The following is a 22366-nucleotide window of genomic DNA, read 5'->3' as shown; positions in this document are numbered from 1 at the left end:
TAAGAAAGTGAATCTATTTCTTATTTATACATTGATATAAATGTAAATAACGGATGCTTTGGCAGAAGACTATTTGCTGTAATTTATCATTCCCTGTTGATGTTTTATTCTTGTAAGTTAAAACCTTCCCCCAGAGGACTTGGTTAATGGTCCATTTGAGATCGTTTGTCACTTTATACCTCTCTTAATGTAAAAAAAAAAAAAAAATTAGATTTCTCAAGATTTCGTGTGAAAGCTTGTTTTTTTGTTTGTTTTGGCAGTGCTGTAAATTAAACCTAGGGCCTCACACATTCTAGGCAAGCACTCTACCACTGAGTTATCCCAGCTCTAGATTTATAATTCACGTGTACACAAAAGCATAAAATTGTACATATTAATAGGTTAATGTGATATTTTGATTCACGCATATACTGTATAATGTTTAAATTATAGCTAAACACACTTTTTCCCAAAGCACTTTTCTTTACAGTAAAACTTCCAGAGTCATTCCTGCTAGCATTTTGAAATTTATGTAAATTAGTGTTACCTATAGTCACACCACTCTACAGATAATTCCCATCCTTATATCCACATATTCTCCCAGCCTTTGGTACACCCTTGTATTCTCAACTTCCATGAGATCAATGCTTTGAGATTCATATGAATAAGATCATATACTATTTGTTTTTCTGTGCCTGGATTGTTTTACTTGCTCATTATATTACATATAATGTAATAAGCTCCATGTCACCTATATAGTTGCAAATGACAGAATTTCATTATTTTGTAGCTGAATAGTATTCTATGTTATGTATGTCCCATTTTTTTCACCTATTCATTAGTTGATAGATACTTAGGTGGTTTCCATCTCTAGGCTCTTGTGAATAGTGCTGTAATGAATACTAGAGTACAAATGTCTCTTTGACATTCATTTTGCTCTTATATATAATCAGTAAAATTTTTGGATTATAACAGTAATTGTTTTCATTAAAAAAACTTTTAAATTAGTTCAATTTCTAAACATTGCCATCTGGGTTTTCAGTGTGGGTCCTTGTGCCTCAGTACTCCAATGGGAACCACATGAATAAACTTTGATTCTGTCTTCAACAAGATTTATAGAGGGTAAGGGTTTCAAGAAAAGCTTCTGATTCACAACTCAGTGCCCAGAGATAAGACATCCTTCAGTTCTTCTTGTTGTCTAAGTTATTAATTGCTTGAATTTAGTGTAGCCATAAGTAAGTTGCACCAGTTGTACCTGCAGTAATTGCAGAGACCTCCTATAGGAAAGACTATTTCCCCGTTTTTTTCCCTGAAAATTTATTTTGGGGCTGGAGAGATGAATCAGTGATTAAAAGGACATAGAGTACATACTGTTTTGCCAGAGAACCTGAGTTCAGTTCCCATCACCTACATTAGGTGGCTCACAACCACCTATAACTCAAGCTACAGAGGATCTGATGACCTCTTCTGGCCTCTATGGGCATCTGCATTCATGTGTACATACCCACAAACATAATAAAGAATAAAATAATCTTTAAAATTTGTATTTATTTATTTGTATTTTATGTGTAGCGGTGTTTTATCAGCAAATTATGCACTGTGTGTGTGTATGTGTGTGTGTGTGTGTACGTACACGCGCATGCACTTTGTGCCAGTGGAGGTTAGAAGAGGCCACTGAATTCCCTAGAACTGGAGTTATAGGCAGTTGCAAGCTATCTATGGGTATGTGGGTACTTGGAACTGAACTCAAATCCTCTGCAAGAGCAGCAAGTGCTCTTAATCTTTGAGCCTTTCTCCAGCCCTGTTTTCCATTTCCTAATGGAATACTATTAAGTGTTTTGTATGATTATTCTCATTTACGCTTTATTAACAACTCAATTAGGCAGTTTTAATTCTCTTTATAGATAGAAACTGAGGCTCATAAAGATAACTTCCTCAAAATCATAGTTATTAAGGAACTAAAAAGTCTGTATAATTTCAGAGCCTATTCTTTTTAACAGCTAAACTTATGCATAGTCTATCTACATATCTGATGTTTACATAAGCTTTAAAATTAATAAGCCACATTCATAAGGCTGTGGCACATTTTAAAACAACTATTGTTGTTTCAGTACCTGATAGTGAGGTTGCATATTCATATTAATTACCTATGAGAAATGTTTTCTTTCTTTTTTTAGTCAAATAACACATATGGTCAGTCCAAATTACAATGAACGTTACTTGTCAGTTTTTCTTAGTTTGCTTAGTCTGCTGTAGCAACACCATGGACAGTGAATAGATATCATTCTCACAATTCTAGGTCCAAAAGTTTGATCAGAGTGCTATGATTTGGTGAGTACTTTCAGATAACAGATTATTTTGGTGTCGCTTCTTCAAATAAAAGCAATTTTTCCAATATGTGAACCCAGTTAAACTTAATTCGAAAGATCTTGTCTCCTAATAACTTCACATTTATGGTTGTATTTCAGAATTTTGAGGGCACAATTAAGTTTATAGCAGGCAAAAATCTCATCTTGAAAGTCCTGCTCTTATGATTTTATCTAAACCTAATCAACTCTCAAAAAGCCACCGTTTAGCCAGGCGGTGGTGGCGCACGCCTTTAATCCCAGCACTCTGGGAGGCAGAGCCAGGTGGATCTCTGTGAGTTCGAGGCTAGAAGTGAGTTCCAGGAAAGGCGCAAAGCTACACAGAGAAACCCTGTCTCAAAAAACTAAAAAAAAAAAAAGCCACCCTCTAATATCACAATGAGGATAGGCCTTTAATAAGTTTGAAAGAAAATAGGTCAGTCTATAGCAATATGTAGTACTCAATTTCTCAATTTGAATAAGCCAGGCATTATGGAAAACTTACCTTATGTTTTTTCTCTGTTCCGGGTTGTGTGTTTAGAATTAGGCATAGTCTTTTCTCAAGTTAATAGGTTTCAGATCCAGAATCCTTTTTTGTTCCTTTCCTTTTTCCAGTTCACATTATCCATCAAGCCTTAGCCAAGCTTCAATTACCACTGATATTTCAGATCATGTGCCTATCATGTGTATTCAATACCTTAAGCCCCTCTGCCAGATAAGGTCTGTCCATATTACAACTTTACCCTGAAACCTTTGGTAATTCTCCATTAGCCACAGGTACTCAGGTGATGCCAAAGGCCTGAAGCAGGATTAATTTGCTTTCTAGTGTGCCCAACATACATTTTCTCCCTTCACTTCTTTCTTCTCTGCCTTAAATGTGACTTCCAAGTGTCTCACCTCACAAAAAATTGAGCAGCAAGTGCTCTTAATCATTGAGCCAAGTAACCCCTCTACACAGTAAACTTTGAGTAGCATTAAAGTAGACAAGTAAAGCTATAACTATGAAATTTTCCTGTACCTACTTGTTTGATTCTCAAAGGGCACCCAAGATTGCTTGAGCAGAAATTAAATGGATGCTGGTTTGCTCTCCTCATTGCAACAAAAAATTGATTGAATTTGGTTATTGTAAGTTTTTTTTTTTTTTTTTTTTTTTTTTTTTTTTTTTTTTTTTTTTTTTTTTTACGATTGGATGTCGAATGCCGTTTATTGAAAGAGGGAAGAAACCTTAAATACGTACAGGCTTACAGCACAAATGGAGGAACCCCCGGAGGGCAGAAGTTCGCTGTCAATGGTCCACATTCCAGACTCAATGTTCTATATTCTTGCATCTAAGTAATTAACTGCCCAAAATGCAGGATACACAACAAGGAACTTCCCTTAAGCATTCAGAAGGGTGGATACCGGCAGGGAATCCGAATAGGGAGGACACAAGGAACTTCCCTTAAGCATTCAGAAGGGTGGATACCGGTAGGGAATCCGAATAGGGAGGACATCTGATCAAGGTCAAGCAAGCAAGGCTGCAGCCACTCCCAGTCGGGGCCGGGGGCCAGGGCCCATGGCGCCCACAGTTCCCCCCTTTTTATTAAATGAGCTTCTGACTTAGGTTGCGTGGGACCAGCAGACCACCTTACCCGTCATAGAGACACTTGCCCAGGCCACACAAGTGCTCTGTCTTAGGTTGGTGGCAGCCCCCCAAGCATTACCCGTCTCTGAATACTCATTATCATACAGACTCAACCATGTGAGCTGTAGAGTGACTGCTGCCAAAGATTTCAAAGTGGCACTGGGCTTGCAATCTGTGCGACACAGAAAAGACCAACAGAAGTCCGAACCCACCCATAGCCAGGAGGCTAAAGGCAATTGAACCATTCCCTTCTTAAACGAGCCTTACTGCAAATTGGAGTCCTTGTAAGGTGGTATCCCATAAGCAAATGGAACTTGAGTTTTAATAATTTTACAACTTTCAAAGCCAATTATAATGTATAAAAGTGGAATTAAATTTGTCATGCCCAATAAGAAGAAAGATTAACTAACTGTGGTAGCTACTTTTGCTGCCAGGGTCTCCATTGTGCTAGCTGTAGTAACCAAATATGAAATAGCAATCCCAGAAACAATAGCAGCAGTGGCCACCACTGCTATAACAGCAACAACGGCAACAGCAATGTCAGAGTCTCTTCTGGAGCGTGTGAGCATCATCTGTGTCTGGCTGCCACGGTCCACTGGCATGGACACGGCTCCAGGAACACGAACCACCAAGGCCCATTTTTCTTGATCCCAGCACTACTTAGGCTGGCAGGTCTGCAAGAGAACAACTGAGAAACAAAGAAAACAGAAAACAAAAACAGCAAACAAGGAGCAGAACTAATGGCCTCAATAATGGCTATATTCAGGCTCACAAATTTTGAGGTATCTTCAAAAACGCTAGATAAATTTCAGGAGGCAAATAAATGTTGCACAGAGCCATTCCTGAAAAGTAGGTACTACACCAGCTTGAGGGGGTTGCAAAATGCGAAAAAGGCTTAGCTGGTATGCTACTGTTTACAACTGAAGTTCATTGACCTTCAGAGTTATCCTTAATCTCCAAGGTGTGGTACATTCTCAATGTTTTTTGAAAAAAGTTACCATACATTACCTTCTGAGGAATCCAACCACATGGCTACAGTTCCTAGGCTAGAATAATGTTTGCCAAGGCTGGCCGTATTGGGCTCTCAATCCCCATTGGCATCAGAAGGGGAGAGTTTTTTACGAAGGCCCAATAGGTCTCTGCCATGTTGGGATTCAGCAGCAGCCACAGGGCGCACACAGCGTTCAAGAACCCACAGAGGAACTTCATTGTCCTGTGGAAAGACACAAACAGATCCCCGGGCCCACACCAACACCGGATCGGGTCCCCTCCAAGTGCCAGTAGAAAGATCTTTCCATCGCACCAGAGGATGATTTGCAACAGGAGCCCTCCAGTGCTTATCTGCAGCAGATACTCCAGCAGAATCCACCGATAAAAAATTTAAAATATATAAAACTAGGGAAAGAATAGAATGTGGAGAGGAAAGATGAGCCCCTATTCCCCCTTTTTTACTTTAGCAATATAAGTTTTTAAGGTACGATGGCAGCGTTCTACTATAGCCTGCCCTTGAGGATTATAAGGAATACCAGTCTTATTAACAATAGAAAAATCTTGGCAGAATTTTGAAAATCCCGTACTACTGTAGGCGGGACCATTATCAGTTTTTATGCATTTTGGCACTCCCATGTAAGCAAAAGCATGAAAACAATGATTTTTTACATCCTTAACCTTTTCCCCTGAATGGACAGAAGCAAAAATTAGAGAAGAATATGTATCAATAGACACATGGACATATTGTAATTTTCCAAAGGAAGGCACGTGCGTGACATCCATCTGCCACACATGATTAGGTAAAAGTCCTCGAGGATTAACTCCCAAATGAGGAACAGGTAAAAATTCCACACAAATAGGGCATGATTTAACTATTTGGATAGCTTGTTCCCGGGTTATGCCTGTATGATATCGGAGAGATCCAGCATTAAGATGATAACGCTGATGCAACTGAGTAGCCTTATCAAAGGCAGAACAGACTAATGTGACAGCCATACGAGTAATGGCGTCAGCCCTCTGATTACCTTCACTTAGAGGTCCAGGCAATTGAGTATGAGCTCTAATATGGCCCACATAAAGGTTATGTGAGCGAGACCATATAAGTCCTTGTACTTGCAATAAGTATTCATGAATGGAAGAAATGGATGGTATGTAGGCTGTTGTTTCCAAAGGCATAATGGCATGTGCCACATATTGACTATCAGTATAAATATTTACACTCTCATCAGAAAACATCTGTAAAGCAAGCAACAGCGCCTGTACCTCTGTCACCTGGGCAGAAGTGCCCTGGACCTTTATTCTCTTTACTATGTTACCAGAAACCACCACAGCAAAACCACGTGAAGTGCCATCAGTAAATACCACACGGGCCTGAGGAATAGGAGTCATTTGTACTATCTTGGGAAATATAACAGGATGCAATTTAAAAAAGGCTGCTGTGCAGTGACCCCTATGGAAAAGATCCTAATCCTCTAGTATCGCCAGGACCCCTAGTGACACAGTTTTTGTCTGTCGCAGGAGCGGGTCTCCTTGCAACATTTTTTTTTTTTTTTTTTTTAAGCCTTTGTCCGGGCAGTAGCCCTGACTCTTTAGCATCTGTTGTACAGGCTGTGTAGTAAGCACTGTTTTTATGCCATTTAACACATCCTGTCCCCATAAGTTCACTGGAATGTCAGGTAGCACAAATGGTTGAAAAGTTCCTGCATGACCTTCCTCATCCTTCCAATTTAAAAGTAGCTTGCTCTGTAATGGCGTCTGGGCTGTGCCGATACCTTGTAGGTGAGAGGTAGAATCTTTAAGGGGCCAAGCTTCGGGCCAATGTTTTAAAGAAATAACTGAAGTGTCAGCGCCAGTATCTAAAAGACCCCGAAAACTGTGATCATTAACTTTTAAATTTAGCATAGGTCTTTGTTCTAAGGTGGAAACCCAGCATGCTAGAGGGCCTGTAGAGCCAAATCCACCCTCACCTCTGTGTGGTTTAAGAAAGGGATTATTAGTATGAAAGCGGGGCATCAAAAGCAGTTGTGCTATGCGAGCACCCTGGGAATAATTGTCACCCCTTTACCAGCCTCAACCATAATTCTAATTTCCCCTTCAGAGTCTTCATCTATCACTCCTGGAATTACTCTAATCCCTTGCATAAGAGCACTACTCCTGCCCAGAATCAGTCCTAAAGACCCTGCAGGTAGTGGACCCATAACTCCAGTACCGAGAGCCTGGGGACCCATCTGAGGTGTTAATACTGTTCTGGTGGAGGAACAGAGGTCCAATCCTGCACTTCCAGGGGTGCCTCTGATAAGGTCTTGGACAAAAAGGGGTTCCTTCGAGGAACAAACTGGATGGGATGGTGGGAAACTGGGGATGGGGCAGGTGTATCCAGGGCTCCGTACACCTGGCTTCGGGGGGTCCGGAGCGGACCCCGCTGCCCATTTCCCGACGGTGGTAACATATTTCCCTGAGCATAAACCTTAGATCGGCACTCATTACTCCAGTGATGTCCCTTTTTACATTGCGGGCAAAGTCCCGGTGTCTTTGCCGTTGCTTGGGCTCCAGGACAATTATTCTTAATATGACCTTGCTTGCCACATCCAAAACAGGTTTTTGGGCGGTTTCCTCCAGAATTAATCCCCCTCATGGCTGAGGCCATTACCTGTCCCATGATGTGATGTCCATCTATATCTCTTAATCATTGAGCCAAGTAACCCCTCTACACAGTAAACTTTGAGTAGCATTAAAGTAGACAAGTAAAGCTATAACTATGAAATTTTCCTGTACCTACTGGTTTGATTCTCAAAGGGCACCCAAGATTGCTTGAGCAGAAATTAAATGGATGCTGGTTTGCTCTCCTCATTGCAACAAAAAATTGATTGAATTTGGTTATTGTAAGTTTTTTTTGTGTGTGTGTGTGTGTGGTTTCATATTTGTTATGTGTGTATTAGTCACTTTTCTATTGATGTAGTAAAACACCAGTACCAAAGCAACTTAACAAAAGTTAAATGTTTATTTGGATGTATGTTTCCAGAGGAATAAGAATCTGTGGTGGCAAATCAGAGGCACAAAGCAGAGAGAACTAACTGGAAATGGCATGAGGCTTTGAAACCAAAGATGTACTTCCTCTAACAAGGCCATATCTCCTAGATCTCCCTGAACCGTGCCACCAACTGGAAACCACGTGTCCAAATGTCAGAGCCTGTGGGAAGACACTCTTATTCAAACTACCACACTGTGCATTCAGATTGTGATCCACCCAAATCTCTCCCACCTCTACTACCCGCTCCACCTACCTACAAACCCCCTTCTCATGTTCATGACTTTGTTGTTTGGTTACTTGGTTGCTAGCTTGCTTTGTTTTAGAGAACTACTCTGTGACCATGGGTTTGAAACTGATTTTTTGAGACAAGAGCTCATGTAGCCCAGGCTGGCCTTGAACTTTTGATCCTCCTACCTCCATCTTGCTTTACATTTGTTTTCTTGGCACCTAAATGCCTCTTAGTCATAGTTAGACATGAAAACTACCTAAGGAATCTTTAAAATATAATTATGCAGTACCAAGTTGTGCCCAATATTTTATTTACTTGGTCTACAAATGGAACCGGCATGGACAATATTTTAATATAGGTAGGCTTGGGTTAAGAACCTTTAGGTGATATAGAATGATATTTATTTAAATGATGTATGTATGTATTTATATAATGTTCTTTTTGGGGGGTTGTTTGATTTTTCAAGACACGATTTCTCTGTGTAGCTCTGGGTGTCCTGGAACTCACTTTGTAGACCAGGCTGGCCCCAGACTCAGAGATCCACCTGCCTCTGCCTCCCGAGTGCTGTGATGAAAGGCATGTGCCACCACTGCCCAGCTATATAATGTTCTTCTGTTTTGCCCTATTTGAAAAACCATGTTCTATGGATTGCTTTTGTCATTCAGGCAAAGATACTGTGTTTCTTTGCCCCTAAGTCATTTGATCTTTTGTTTACCTAGAAGTTTCAAGTTAACTGATTATTATCTTCATATCGAATTTTGCGTCATTTCACAGTAGTTTCATTAATTGATCTGTAGTTCAAAAGACTCATTTTAAATTTTTTATAGAGTCAGACTGCACAACCACCTTCATTTTTATACATTTTAGAACTTGGAATTAACTGTGGGCAGTCCTTGCCCCCATGGCACTATTAGCCCCTTTTGCCCTGTTATTTCTGTTCTTAATAGTCTATAGGCTTCTTTATAGGCAAACTTGGTACAATCCACTTTGTTCTCTTCCTCATTTCTCTACTGAAGTTGACATTATCAATTACATCCTCCCTAAAACTCTCCTTCTTAGGCCAGTGAAATAGCTCATCAGCTAAAAGCACTTGCTATAGAAGCCTTATAACCTGAGTTCAGTCTCCAGGACCAACAGTAAAAGGAGAGGGCCAATTCCAGAAAGTTGCCTCCTTCTTGGGAAATCTAGTATCTTCATTTTCTCCCTAATTAAAGAGCTTTTCTAACCAAAAGTCACTATCATTAGAGGCAGTTCATTCTTTGGGATGAATAGATGAAGGAACTAGAACTGGTGACACTTGTCTCATCTGGGATAGTCACCTCTGTGATTAAGAAACTCAAAATCAAGCAGGGGGTTGTGCATGCCTATAGTCCCAGGACTTAAGAAGGGAAGACAGGGAAATCAGGGAGTTGGAGGACGTCCTCAGCTACAGAGAGAGTTGAAGGACAGCCTGATCTATGTGAGACCTGTCTCAAAACAAAATAAAATCAAGGTGTTAATTCTGATTATATAATAGTTTCAAACACATTTTTATATCTTTTTCAGAGCATGGACAGAGCATCAAGAATATGGATTAATCATTGATGGCTCCACATTGTCTCTCATACTAAATTCTAGTCAAGACTCTAGTTCAAACAACTATAAAAGCATTTTCCTACAAATCTGTATGAAATGTACTGCAGTGCTCTGCTGCCGGATGGCACCGTTACAAAAAGCCCAGGTAACTGGATATTAGTTAATTTTCCATTTTGGATCCTCTTCACATATCGCATCTCTCTCCCTGGCTTTTCCTTCTTTGTGAACAAACTCTGCAGTCTCTTCTAAATCATTTTAATTTTCTTTGAAGCTTAAATAGAGAAATTTTATTTGTAAACATTGCTTGTTTAAGTAGAACATAAGAAAAAACTTTTAAATAAAAAAAGGAAGAAATGTTCAAGTCTATAAAAAGATGAAGAAGTAACAAAATCACACATGTATGCCTTTCTTCTATACACAAATCACTAGTATTCTCCTATGATACATCTGCTTCTTCATTCAAATTAGTTTAAACCTGTACTGTACTTTGTGCCCTCAAGTTTGTTGACCAGTTCTTTACCTTCTAGGCTTCTCAAATGCGTACTTAGTTCCTACTGCCTCTGCCCGGTGTTCATTCCTCCCAATGGCATTATTAGCCCTATATATCCTGATCTTTCCTCTCTTACTACTCTGCTGGCTTGGTTATAGATAAACCTGGCTCAATTCCTTAAACAATATTCTTTTCCTTGTTTCTTTACTACAGTTGACACTATCATTTACATTCTCCTCAAAATCTTCCTTGATTTGTGTGCTTGCCCAAAATGCTAACATTTCCCCCCTCTTTGGCATTATAGTATCATTTCATTTTGTTTTATCCTGTATTTTTAGATTTTTATTTTATTTTTATGTGTGGGAGTTTTTTGCCTACATGTATATCTCTGCATCCCTTGGGTTCCTGGTGTCTCCAGAGGCCAAATGAGAGCATCAGAACCACTGAAACTGGAGTTACAGACATTCATGAGCTGCTATGCTGGTACTGAGAATTGAACCTGAGTCTTCTGAAAGAGCACCCAGTGCTCTTTACTACTGAGCCATTTCTCTGGCCCATTATCCTGTATTTTTTTTAATAGTTTTCCTTTTCAATGGTAAAGTTTTTCTTTGATTTTCACATTACAGACTCTCTCTCTCTCTAGATTAACTCTTCGATTTCTCTGCCTTTCATTGATAAAGCTTTAGTCCTGACTTTTTCTTAAGAGTATGTTTCCTGGTTCTTGCTGTCTGCTAGACATCCCCATTTTGGTTCTCTACTATCACATTAAATTCTAGTATCCCAGACAGATACTACAATTTTCTTGAATAGTTTGTTTCTTCCCTTGTTTTACTTTACTCCTACTACTAGGGCCATTTTTCTTTGTTCTCTACGTCTCACATTATAGACTGTTTGTTCTACCTGTTTTTTTGTCATAGCTCTCATTTTCATGAAACCTTTTGATGTTGCTCATATTTTTCTCCTACCCCGAACATGGGGTATCTTGTGGTTCAGGCTTCAGTATATTTTATCTTTGTCACTATAGTTACTTTTTATAGACTATTATGTCTATGTTTGAATCATTACCTTCTGTCCAAATCTCTGGGATTCTGTTACAAACCCATCTTCTTGGGTTATCCTTATTGTCCCAACTCTGCCTTCTCTGCAGCTTAGCCATCATTTTCTTTGGCATCTCCTATTATTTCTATAACCAACCTTACTATGGTTTCAACTTTCTAAACCCAAAACCTTTATTTATTGACTACCCTCATGCTTTATTCTTGTGTGTAGCTTTAGCCATCAAGGAATTTTTTTAGTACATTTTACTAGTTTTTTCCTACTTGTTTCTTTCTTCTCACTTCTTTCTAGAGCCAGACATTGAGTAGCTCATTAAACTTCAGTTGTAACCTCCTAGCTTCCCTTTATTTCCTCTTCATTTTGTTTTCTACCAGCGCCTTCTGTACTTTGCTGCTACTTATATAATATCCTGCCATGTTGATATAAATCCATGATCCATATGTGAAAATTCATTGATCTAGTCACACCAGACATAGTTTATGAATGTTTATTATTCTTACTTCCCTGTGTGCCTTTTGTATATCATTCCTATTCTCTGGGAATGCCCTATTCTTTCCCTACACACACAAATTTTACTAGTATTTCATTATTTAAATCATAATTTCTTCTGTAAAATAATGCCTAATTGGTGAATACTTTCCTCTTCTTTGATACCATAGCTTTCTTACATGGAATTTTTTTCTTGCATTTATTGATGGATGATGTACCTTGGTGCACATGTGAAGATGAGAAAATGACTTTCAGAAGTCTGTTCTTACCCTCCTCCATGTGGGTATCAGGAATCAAACCTGGGTCTTCACACTTACTAGCAGGTGTCCTTATCCACTGAGCCATCTCACTAGCTTTCATATTGATAATTGTATAATGTCATATACTCCGGTACAGATACCGTCTTTTGTTATCTTTATTATTTAGCTGGTTATCTAATATGCTTGTGTTTGTAACTGATTTCTTTCATTTGCATGCTTTTCAATGATCATACCTCTTTTTTTATATTAGTATATTGTTTTGAATGGTATATTGCATATATTTATACTTGATGAAAAAAGCTATTTTTAGTTAAATTGTTACTTTTTCTTGAAAGCTATCTACAGTTTGGAGAAAAACTCTTAATATAGGTAACTTTAAGAGATTAGGGGGAAAAACCTACATATTCACCTTACCGAATCATTCATGACTTTATTGTCAGTAACCGCAAATCCTTTTATTATTTTTTACAAGGAAAAATTATAATCTTTCTACCTAACCTATGTTTTTCTTGCGAAAGTGGTTACCTTGATAGTTATATTGCCTTCTAGGTTGCAATTTTTAATCCTTGAGGTATAAATTATTGCTGGACATAGTATACCAAGTGCAAATTACTTAACCGTTATTATAGCCCATCGAAACTGAATTGAGTTTGGATTCTCTAGCTTTGTCCTTAGTTCTTTCACTTACAGAAATAAGAGATTATTTCTGACAATCTTTTGTAAAGTTCTTAATAGGAACCAAATTAATGAGAGTGCTCAGGCAAAAGCTAACATTTCACGTCATTTTTGTGTTGAATGATATTGGACACGTAGGATGTTTTAAATGATTTTAACAAATTAAAAACTTACTGAGTCTTATTTAAAGAAATATTATCTTCCTTGCATAAATTATTTGTAATCACATAATTTATATTGAAAATGAATTTTATTTATGCTAACCAGCTTGAGAAATCAGGGGGACAAACTTTTTGGAAAGCATTATTTAGCAGCTGAAACAAATATGTCATGTTAAGGCTACTAAGTCCCAAGGTGTCTTGAGAGTAGATGGCAAACGATGACTATCTGAAACAGTGGAAAGGAAGCTTTGACCTAAATATTTTCCCTAAGTAACTTTCCCAGGAGGTTTTGGAGATCTCTGAAGCAGAAGTCATTTAATACCATCGGCTACCATTTTTTATTCAGTATTTGTCCTGAACACAACATTGAACCACACTGCATTGTTTTCACATCTGGATGAGTTACTATTTGGAAAGTGATGGAATTTGTAGCATTTTTCTACAAATCTCACCTCCTTTAAGATGCCCCTTTTGAAATGTAGCTATCTGTAAGAGAAAACAAACCATATTGGATAGAGGGGAGAGTTGTAATTGGCAGCCATGTAGGTGCATAAGATTAGCATAAGTTCTATAATTACCATTGGGGTATTCTTAAGGAAGATAGGAATGTCTTCAGAAAGAAGGGATTAAGAGGTAACCAAAACACTGTTCTGATTTTTTTCATTCTTGTTCTGATGGCTTTGTACATGTTACCTCAAATCCAATTTATGGTCTCCACTCTCACATATTCAACAATATAATCTAAAAAGAACATGTGGAAAGATGGCAAAAGAAGGAAACATGCCAACCTTTAGTAAGCATGGCAGGAAAGGTTTTGAGCATTTATGCATGTACAGACGTAGAAACAAATGGGGTGCTAGTGTTGCATTTTAAATGACTATGTTACTTTGCACCTGACAAGACTCTCACACATTATATCTACAAGCTACCTTTCTGTTTGTACACTTGTAAATGACAATAAACCCCAGTGAGTTATTACACATTCTGCTTTTGACTTTTCTGTCTCTTTTGTATTTTATGTTTAGATTGTCCGAATGGTGAAGAACTTGAAAGGCAGCCCCATAACACTGTCAATAGGTGATGGTGCCAATGATGTCAGTATGATTTTGGAATCCCATGTGGGAATAGGTAAGAAACATTTAATGTGATTGCTTCTGTAAGGTATCATCATCAGTATTGCTTTTTAGGTTAAATCAGTCTTACCCTAGATTGTTTTGGTTACTCATCTGGAATTTGAACTTGTGAATAATTGTTAATCTAGTGAAAGATTTCTTCTAATAGTGACCATTTCAAGGTCCTAACTATAGTAGTTAGAGGGTATTTATATGTGCCAAACGAAGTGGATTTTTCCGTTTTCTTTTTCTTTTTTCTTTTTGGATTTCCAAGACAGGGTTTGTCTGTGTAGCCCTGGCTGTCCTGGAACTTGTTCTGTAGACCAGGCTGGCCTCAATCTCGGAGATCCACCTGTCTCTGCCTTTTGAGTGCTGGGGTTAAAGGTGCGAGCCACCACCTCCTGACTTCAAAATGGATTTTTCAAACCTTCTTGTGTCTAAATTAATTGAGTAGTTCTTATTTTGACAGCATGCATGACATTTTATTAATTTTTTTTGCACCTCTGGCCAGGCTACCCACACTATTATTACTCTCTGTCTTTTGAGATTGTTAACTGTTAGAGGTTAAGAAATTGTCACTGACTGGCTCATTTTCCATACAGTGGTATTTATGGATACCATGGGCTATAGTGTTGAAGTCTTATATTGACATACACCAACAGCTTTTCTAGCACCTACACAAAGTTTTCACATATTCAACTGCTATTAAGCACCCAACCTAACACCTCAGCAACATTGGGCAATGGATTTGGAGCACAAACAGAATTAATATCTTGGACATTATTATAGTGAAGTTTGGATTCTCAAATTCCTTCTCCCATTCAGAAGTAGAATGATTTAGCATGGAATTCTAAGTTTTGCTCATTGATTACTCAATGTGGAAATGGCCTATGGCTCATAAAATCCATGAGTAGCTATTCCATTTCATACAGTGAAAGGGTTTCACTATCTTTTCATATTTCCTTTACCACAAAACCCAGACCTCTGAGTTGCCTTAATATTACATCTAGTTTAGTGTTGTGCACAATTACGTACATACTGAATGCCTTAAATAATGTTCAGGTGGATTTTTTCCCTCCAGATAATTTTTGCTTTGTGATGGTTGAAATAATGACTCTGCTTACTGTTTTATATTGTACTTACAAATAACTGATCATCAATTAAACATGCTTTTATTTGGCAAGTGTCAGTGTCACTGTTAAAGCTTCTTTTTATTTTAAAAGGAGTAAATCTAAGGTATACACTCGATTTGTAATATTTAAACAGCTTAAAAATATAAAAACAGATCAGGCATTTGCTCATTCTATAAAGTTATCACCATACAGAGATATTCTTTCTTTAGGTATTAAAGGAAAAGAAGGTCGCCAGGCAGCCAGGAATAGTGATTATTCTGTTCCAAAATTTAAACATTTAAAGAAACTGCTATTGGCTCATGGACATCTATATTATGTGAGAATAGCACATCTTGTACAGTATTTCTTCTACAAGGTACGTAATCAAATGTTTTTAATTTAGCTGTTTTGCAGGGGGTTGTTTTTGAAACAGGATCTTGCTACGTAGCCTAGATTTGAATCATTTTGTATTTGTTTTTGCTTTTTAAGACAGGGTTTCTCTGTGTAGTCCTGGCTCTCCCAAAACTCACTTTGTAGATCAGGCTGGCCGCAAATTCACAGAAATCTGCCTGCCTCTGCCTCCCAAGTGCTGGGAATAAAAGAATCAAACGTCTTCTGTAGCTGGGGCTAACACACACTCCTCCTGTCTCAGCCTCCAACGTGCTGGAATTACAGATGTGTACCACAATGCTCTGCAATTTAATTTATGTGAATCAAAACCAAGGCATTACTGATGATATTAAAGATTTGAGATTAATTAATTAATTTTGAAGTCAACTTTATTAAAATATAAGTTAAATATAATGTTTTATCAAATAAGAGTGTATAGATCCAGGCCAAAGAGTTGTTTTGTTTAGCTAAGGGTATATGGATCTTTTTTATCCTTTCAAAGAATCAAATGCTTGTTTCATTGATTCTACTTTTTGGGTATGTGTAGATATTTTCATTACATTTTTTCCTTCTATTATTTTTGAGATTGTAATGTGAATACATCATTTCTCCCTTCCCTTTCCTTCCTCCAAACTTCCCATATACCCCTGTTATTCTCTTTCAAATTCATGGCCCCTTTATTTTATTGATTGCTGTAGCATGCATATGTATGTATATGCATATATATTTTTTCCTGAATATAACCTCAATCTGGATAATGTTGGCTATACACACACACACACACACACACACACACACACACACACACACACACACTGTGTGTGTGTGTGTGTGTGTGAGAAATGTTTTCAGGGCTGACCATTTGGTATTAGATAACCAATTGGTGTGCTCTTCCCTGGGGAAGACTTTCTTCCACTCTTGGCATTCTTTAGTTGCCTGTTGTTCATTGTTCATGGTCTTTTCTCCATCCACTTTGGCATGTCTATTGTTGTCCTTGTTAAGCTGGTGTTTAGGTGGTCATGTTGGTTGAAATTCGATGGATGTAGCTTCTGATACAACTAGGAGACATAATCTCACATTGAATTCCCTGATCTCTGGCTCTTACAATCTTTTTCCCTCTTCTTTCTCAGCATTCCCTGAGCCTTAGGTGTAGGAGTTGTTTTGTAGATGTATCTATTGGGCCTGAGCTCCACAACTCTGTATTAGACTGTGGTTTTCTGTAATGTTATCTGTCCATTTCTAAAACAAGTTTCTTGGATGAGAGGTGAGGACTTCACTTAATCAGTAGGTATAAGGGCAAATGTTTAGAATGTAATTAGAATGTTGATTTAGTAAAGTGGCAACTGTATATTCTCCTCCAAGACCTATGACTTCACTAGCCCTGAGTAGTGAGCTGGGTTTCTAGTACTAGGCATCATTTCCTTCTTGTTGAATGTGTCTTAAGGCCAATTAGAGAGCTATTGGTTACTACCAGGGTATGTGGGCCACTACTGCACTCTTAGGGTTATTGTGAAATTCTGGTTCTCAGTATAGTTCATAGGCCTCATAGCTGGGTAGGACTGTAGATTGCCTCCCTCCTTTGGAAGCTTGCATGGTACCTTTTGAATGCTATTTCTCAGGGAAGGCACGTTCAGGTCAGTTTCAACTCGGGCCTCCAGGCCCTTTGAAGTGTATGATATCTTCAGCAATAGGGACTTAATCCTTCCACCTCTTGGGGGCAACCAAGGGCAATAGCAATAGACTGTATGTTTTTGCTGACCAACAACTCAAAAGAGGGCTTCTTATGCCTATTATTGGTTTTTTTTTTTTTTTTTTTTTTGCTAGATGGTCTTTGGCTCTTGGAGGGAGCATTGTTAGCCCAGATGAGAAAATTTCATTTAAACTGTATATGTATATTTATTTACAGACACGTGTTTTATAGGTTTGTGTTTTAGGTATATAGTTAACAGTATGATTCCTTATGACTTTTTCAAACATCCTTACTATAACTTCACCTTTCTCCCTCTTTCTCCTGTATTTATCTCCCCCACCCTCCAAATGCCAAATGAGAGCCCCCATTTTCCTAATCAGATCACTTGTACTTGTATTCCCCTCTCTATGGCTCCTAAAACAATGGTTCCTCTTTACTTTCATGGTTTCTACAGTTACTCCAGGATATGTACTCACATCTGAAGATTTGGAACTAAGAGCCTCCCATGAGAGAGAACATGTGATAATTGTCTTTCTGGGTGTAGTTCCATCCATTTACCTTCAAAATTAATGATTTCATTTTTCTTTACATCCAAATAGTATTCCATAGTGTATATGTACTCACATTTTCATTATCCATTCATTGGTTGAAGGACATTTAGGTTAGGTTGTTTCTATTTCCTAGCTATTGTGAATAGAGCAGCAATAAACATGGCTAAGTATCTGTGGAATAGGTTTTCTCATCCTTTGGACATATGCCAAAGAGTCATATGGTATGGTATATGCTGGGTCATATGGTAGTTTTATTTTTAGCTTTTAGGGGTTTCTCCACACTGACTTCATAGGGGCTTTGCCTGTTTGCAATGCCACTAACAGTAAATAAGTATTATCAAAAATATAGAACTGTAACCAGAGGCAGAGCTTTCTGTCCTATATGCCTGATTATACCCGACAGTCACTTCCCAAATTACCACTCAGAGGGTTATATTAATTATAAATGCTTGGCTGATGGCTCAGGCTTATTACTAGCTAGCTGTTACATTTTAATTAACCCATATTTCTTATCTATGCTTGGCCACATGGTTCATGGCTTGTTACCTCATTTTCTATATGTCTTGCTTCCTTGGCAGCTGGCTGGTGTCCGCCCCAATTCCACCCTTCTTCATCTCTGTCTTCAATTTGATTGTACCGCCTAACCTAACTTATTCTGCCTTGCCATTGGCCAAACAGCTTTATTATCAACTGATGAGAGCAACACATATTCACAACACACAGAAGGACATCGCACAGCATGGAACACTTTATAAATTTGCATGTCATCCTTGTGCAGAGGCCATGCTAATTTCTCTGTATCCTTCCAATTTTAGTGTATGTGCTGCTGAAGTGAGCACTGTTCTTATTTTTTGAAACAACTTCTCACAGTATAGCCCTTGCTAGCCTGAAACTCCCTATGCAGACTAGGCTGGCCTCTGACTCACAGAGATCCAGCTGCCTCTGCCTCTCAAGTGCTGGAACTAAAAGTGTAAAAGTGTGTGCTACTGCACCTGACCATTTCAATAATTTCTAGCTTTAAATTTTTTTGTGTTTATCTTTGGAATTCAGATTGTACTTGCTTTTCCAGGGCCCTAAGGTACATTTTTAGCTCTGACTTTTCCCTCTTTGGCAAGATCTCATGTATCTCAGGCTGGGCTTAAACTAAATGTATAGCTGAGGATGCCTTCATGCTGAGTTTATGTGCTGTTGGTGATTGAACACAAGGCTTTACAAAGGCTGAGCATGTACCCTACCAAATAAGCTAATCCCCAGCCCCATCTGATGTTTTTTAATGCATATGCTTATAGGTATAAATTTCACTCTCAGGACTACTTAGCCTATATGTTTTGGTATGTTGTATTTTCACTTTCATTCAGATTTCTGATTTTTTAATTCCTTCCTTGATTGATCTATTCATCATTCCATAGAGAATTTCTTTATTAAAAAATCTTTTATTCATTTACATACCAAAGATCCCCTCTTCCCCTCTCCTGTCCCTCTAGTCTCCCCCTCCCAACCGACCCCCCATTCCTTCCTACAAGAAAATAAGACCTCCCATGGGAAGATACATTTAGTAGAGGCAGATCCAAGCCCCTCCCCCTGCCTCAAGGCTGTGCGAGGTATCCCGCCATAGGTAGTGGGCTCCAAAAGGCCTGATCCTACACCAGGGATGGATTCTGATCCTACTGCCAGGGGGCCCCTTAAGCAGATCAAGCTACACAACTGTCTTGCTATGCAGAGGGCCTAGTCCAGTCCCATGTAGGCTCCACAGCTGTTGATCTAAATTTCATGAGTTCCCACTAGTTTGGTTTGGTTGTCTCTATGATTCCACATCATGATCTTGATGCCCTTGCTCATAGAATCCCTCTTCTCTCTTTGACTGGACTTCAGGAGCTCGGCCTAGTGATTAGCTCTGGATTTCTGCATCTGCTTCCATCAGTTACTGGAGGAAGGCTCTGTGGTGACAGTTAGGATATTCACCGATCTGATTACCAGGGTAAGACAGTTCAGGCACCCTCTCCTCTATTGCTAGTAGTCTAAGGTGGGGTCATCCTTGTGGATTCCTGGGAATTTCCCTATCCCCAGGTTTTTCCCTATCCCCATGATGTCTCCCTCTATTGTGGTATCTCCTTCATTGCTCCTATCGTGGTATCTCCTTCATTGCTCTCCTACTCCATTTCTATTCCAGCTCAACTAATGCATTCCCTTATGTTCTCATCCCCCATCCCCTACCCTCCACTGCCCACCCCTCATCCACAGTTTACTCATGGAGATGTCATCTATTTCCCCTTCCCAGAGCAATCCATGCATCCCTCTTTGGGTCCTCTTTGTTAGCTAGCTTCTCTAGAGCTGTGGGTTGTAGTCTGGTTATCCTTTGCTTTACATCTAATATTCACTTAGGAGTGAGTACATGCCATGTTTGTCCTTCTGAGTCGATGAGTTACCTCACTCAGGATGATATTTCCTAATTTCATCCATTTGCCTGCAAATTTCATGATATCATTGTTTTTTACTGCTGAGTAGTACTCCATGTGTATATGTACCACATTTTCTTTATCCATTCTTCTTCGGTTGAGGGTCATCTAGGTTGTTTACAGGTTCTGGATATTACGAATAATGCTGCTATGAACATAGTTGAGTGTAGCATGAATCTTAAAATTTCTTATTAATAAAACCAAACCCGAGGCCAGTTATTGGGGTCCATGCTGGTAGATCAGAGAGACAGAACAAGCCACAGCTATCTCACCTCGCCGGATCCTCAGCTGGTCTTGTCTCCTCAGACTGGAGGCCTCTGAGTCCTTATCCGGAATGGGTCTCAGCTGAACTGCTGCTGGAAAGCCTGAAGCTTAACCAGCCACATGCTTAACCAGCCAAATGCTTAACCAGCCAAAAGCTTCTAGTTTCTGGTTCTCACACCTTATATATTTTTCTGCTTTCTACCACCACTCCCTGAGATTAAAGGCTGGCTTTCTGGGATTAAAGGCGTGTCACCATGCTTGGCTGTTTCCAATGTGGCCTTGAACTCACAGAGATCCAGAGGGATTTCATTCTCTGGAATGCTAGGATTAAAGGGGTGAGTGCCACCATTTTCTAGCCTTTGTATCTAGTGGCTGTCTGTTTTCTGACCACAGATAAATTTATTAAGGTACACAATATTTTGGAGAACACAATACCACCACATTTCCTCTTTTTGTCTAAAATTAAAGAAAGCTTATAACTAATACAAGAAAAACTATCCAATAAGTATATACAATACATACAGCCAAAAATTACATTAATGATGTCTAGTCCATTAACATTTGACAGATTCAGATAAAAACTCCATTATATATATTAACAATGTCCAGTCCAGCAACATCTGATAAACTCAGACCAAAAAATTTTCATTACTTATCTTATTTAAAACAAGTAGTTCCTTTTTAAAAGTAGATTCCATAATCTCCCTTTTTATCTTATCATATCCATATTCTTTCTCTATTTTCTTTTCATAATAGATTCATTAGTCTACCTTTTGTCATTTTTATATCTTCCCCTTTTTCTTCAGTGTAGATTCAGTGATCTACCTATTTATCCTATTATTTCTTTATCTTTTTTCTCAGAGTAGATTCGATGATCTATCTCATATCTATATTCTCTTTTTCTTTTTGCTTTCTAGGGGTGAAGATATCTTTAGGGAATCTTGAAAAGAAAATTTTGGGGTTAATCATCAAGTCCTGTATCGTTTGTCCAGTCTCTGCATAATAGTAAAGTTCAGGGCTTGTTTCAAGTCCTTGTTTGAGTAGTCTGTCAGGCTGGATCATCTCAGCTAGCCATCTCAAAATTGTCCTGACCAGTTTGTAGTCCAAAGTCGATTTTTCCATGGTGTTAATCGGCTTAATGGCTTTACCATAGTCCATGTGGAATCATCATTGTAGGATCCTGTCATCTTTTTGAAGATTTCAAAGTCACTGTTAGGCATGGTCATGGTTTCCTGCAGACTTTTTTTTTGCCTCCTCTGTGGTTTGGAGCAATCACAGTCTGATAAATGTCTGTCTCTCGGAACCATGAACATTCTTCCCTAGAACAGAAAATCTTCACAACAATTTCTCCCCACCATTTGTCTTGCCAAACTTTTCCAAACTGACCTTTGTCGATGCTTTCTTGTAACACGATGGTCCTGGCAATTCTTCTCTGAACCAGCAGCAGTAAACCCTTTGTTCCAGGTAGCAGCATCACCACAGTCACCAACATGATGAGAAGGAGCTGGCAACGTGGAGCAGTAGCCACTGCTTCCATGGTCCCACCACTGTTTGTGGCTCAGTCCAGGCCAAAGCTTCTCCCAAGCCTCCTAGGCCGGCCTCAAACTCGGGATCCTCCTGCCTCTGCCTTCTTCAGTAAATCCTACCAGCGTGTGCCGCCACCGCCACCACCACCACCGGCCGAGTGTAGCTCAGGCCTGAGCTGGGGCTCACAAGGCTACAGGCAAACAGCTTTTTCATGAATTCGTAACACGAACGTTGGGCGCCAGATATTGATGTAACCAACCGTCTTATTAAATAAGAAACACAGAAACAATGTAAAAGAGAAAGCCAAGAGGTCAGAGCTCAGAGCTAAAATCTCACCCTTCCTCCTGCTGTCCCAGCTTC

At 39.0% G+C, this 22366-nt stretch overlaps 1 protein-coding gene and 1 non-coding gene across 12 annotated transcripts in view; one reads left to right on the top strand and one right to left on the bottom strand.

Moving 5' to 3' along the window:
- The window catches only part of Atp11c (ATPase phospholipid transporting 11C), a 199222-nt gene that overhangs the window by 135136 nt on the left and 41720 nt on the right, over positions 1–22366 (top strand). For all 11 annotated transcript variants that reach the window (XM_037199084.1, XM_028854235.2, XM_028854236.2 and 8 more), the window contains 3 exons: positions 9744–9918; positions 13930–14032; positions 15359–15504. In XM_037199084.1, coding sequence (XP_037054979.1) covers positions 9744–9918; positions 13930–14032; positions 15359–15504 — 424 coding nt within the window. The remainder of the gene's footprint in view (positions 1–9743; positions 9919–13929; positions 14033–15358; positions 15505–22366) is intronic.
- On the bottom strand, positions 18493–18598 carry LOC114681030. Its single transcript, XR_003732862.1, has one exon. It is a non-coding gene; the product is annotated as a U6 spliceosomal RNA (small nuclear RNA).

Source organism: Peromyscus leucopus, chromosome X, assembly GCF_004664715.2.
Source record: "Peromyscus leucopus breed LL Stock chromosome X, UCI_PerLeu_2.1, whole genome shotgun sequence".
Taxonomy (NCBI): Eukaryota; Metazoa; Chordata; class Mammalia; order Rodentia; family Cricetidae; genus Peromyscus; species Peromyscus leucopus.
This window is presented reverse-complemented; position numbering and strand designations above follow the sequence as displayed.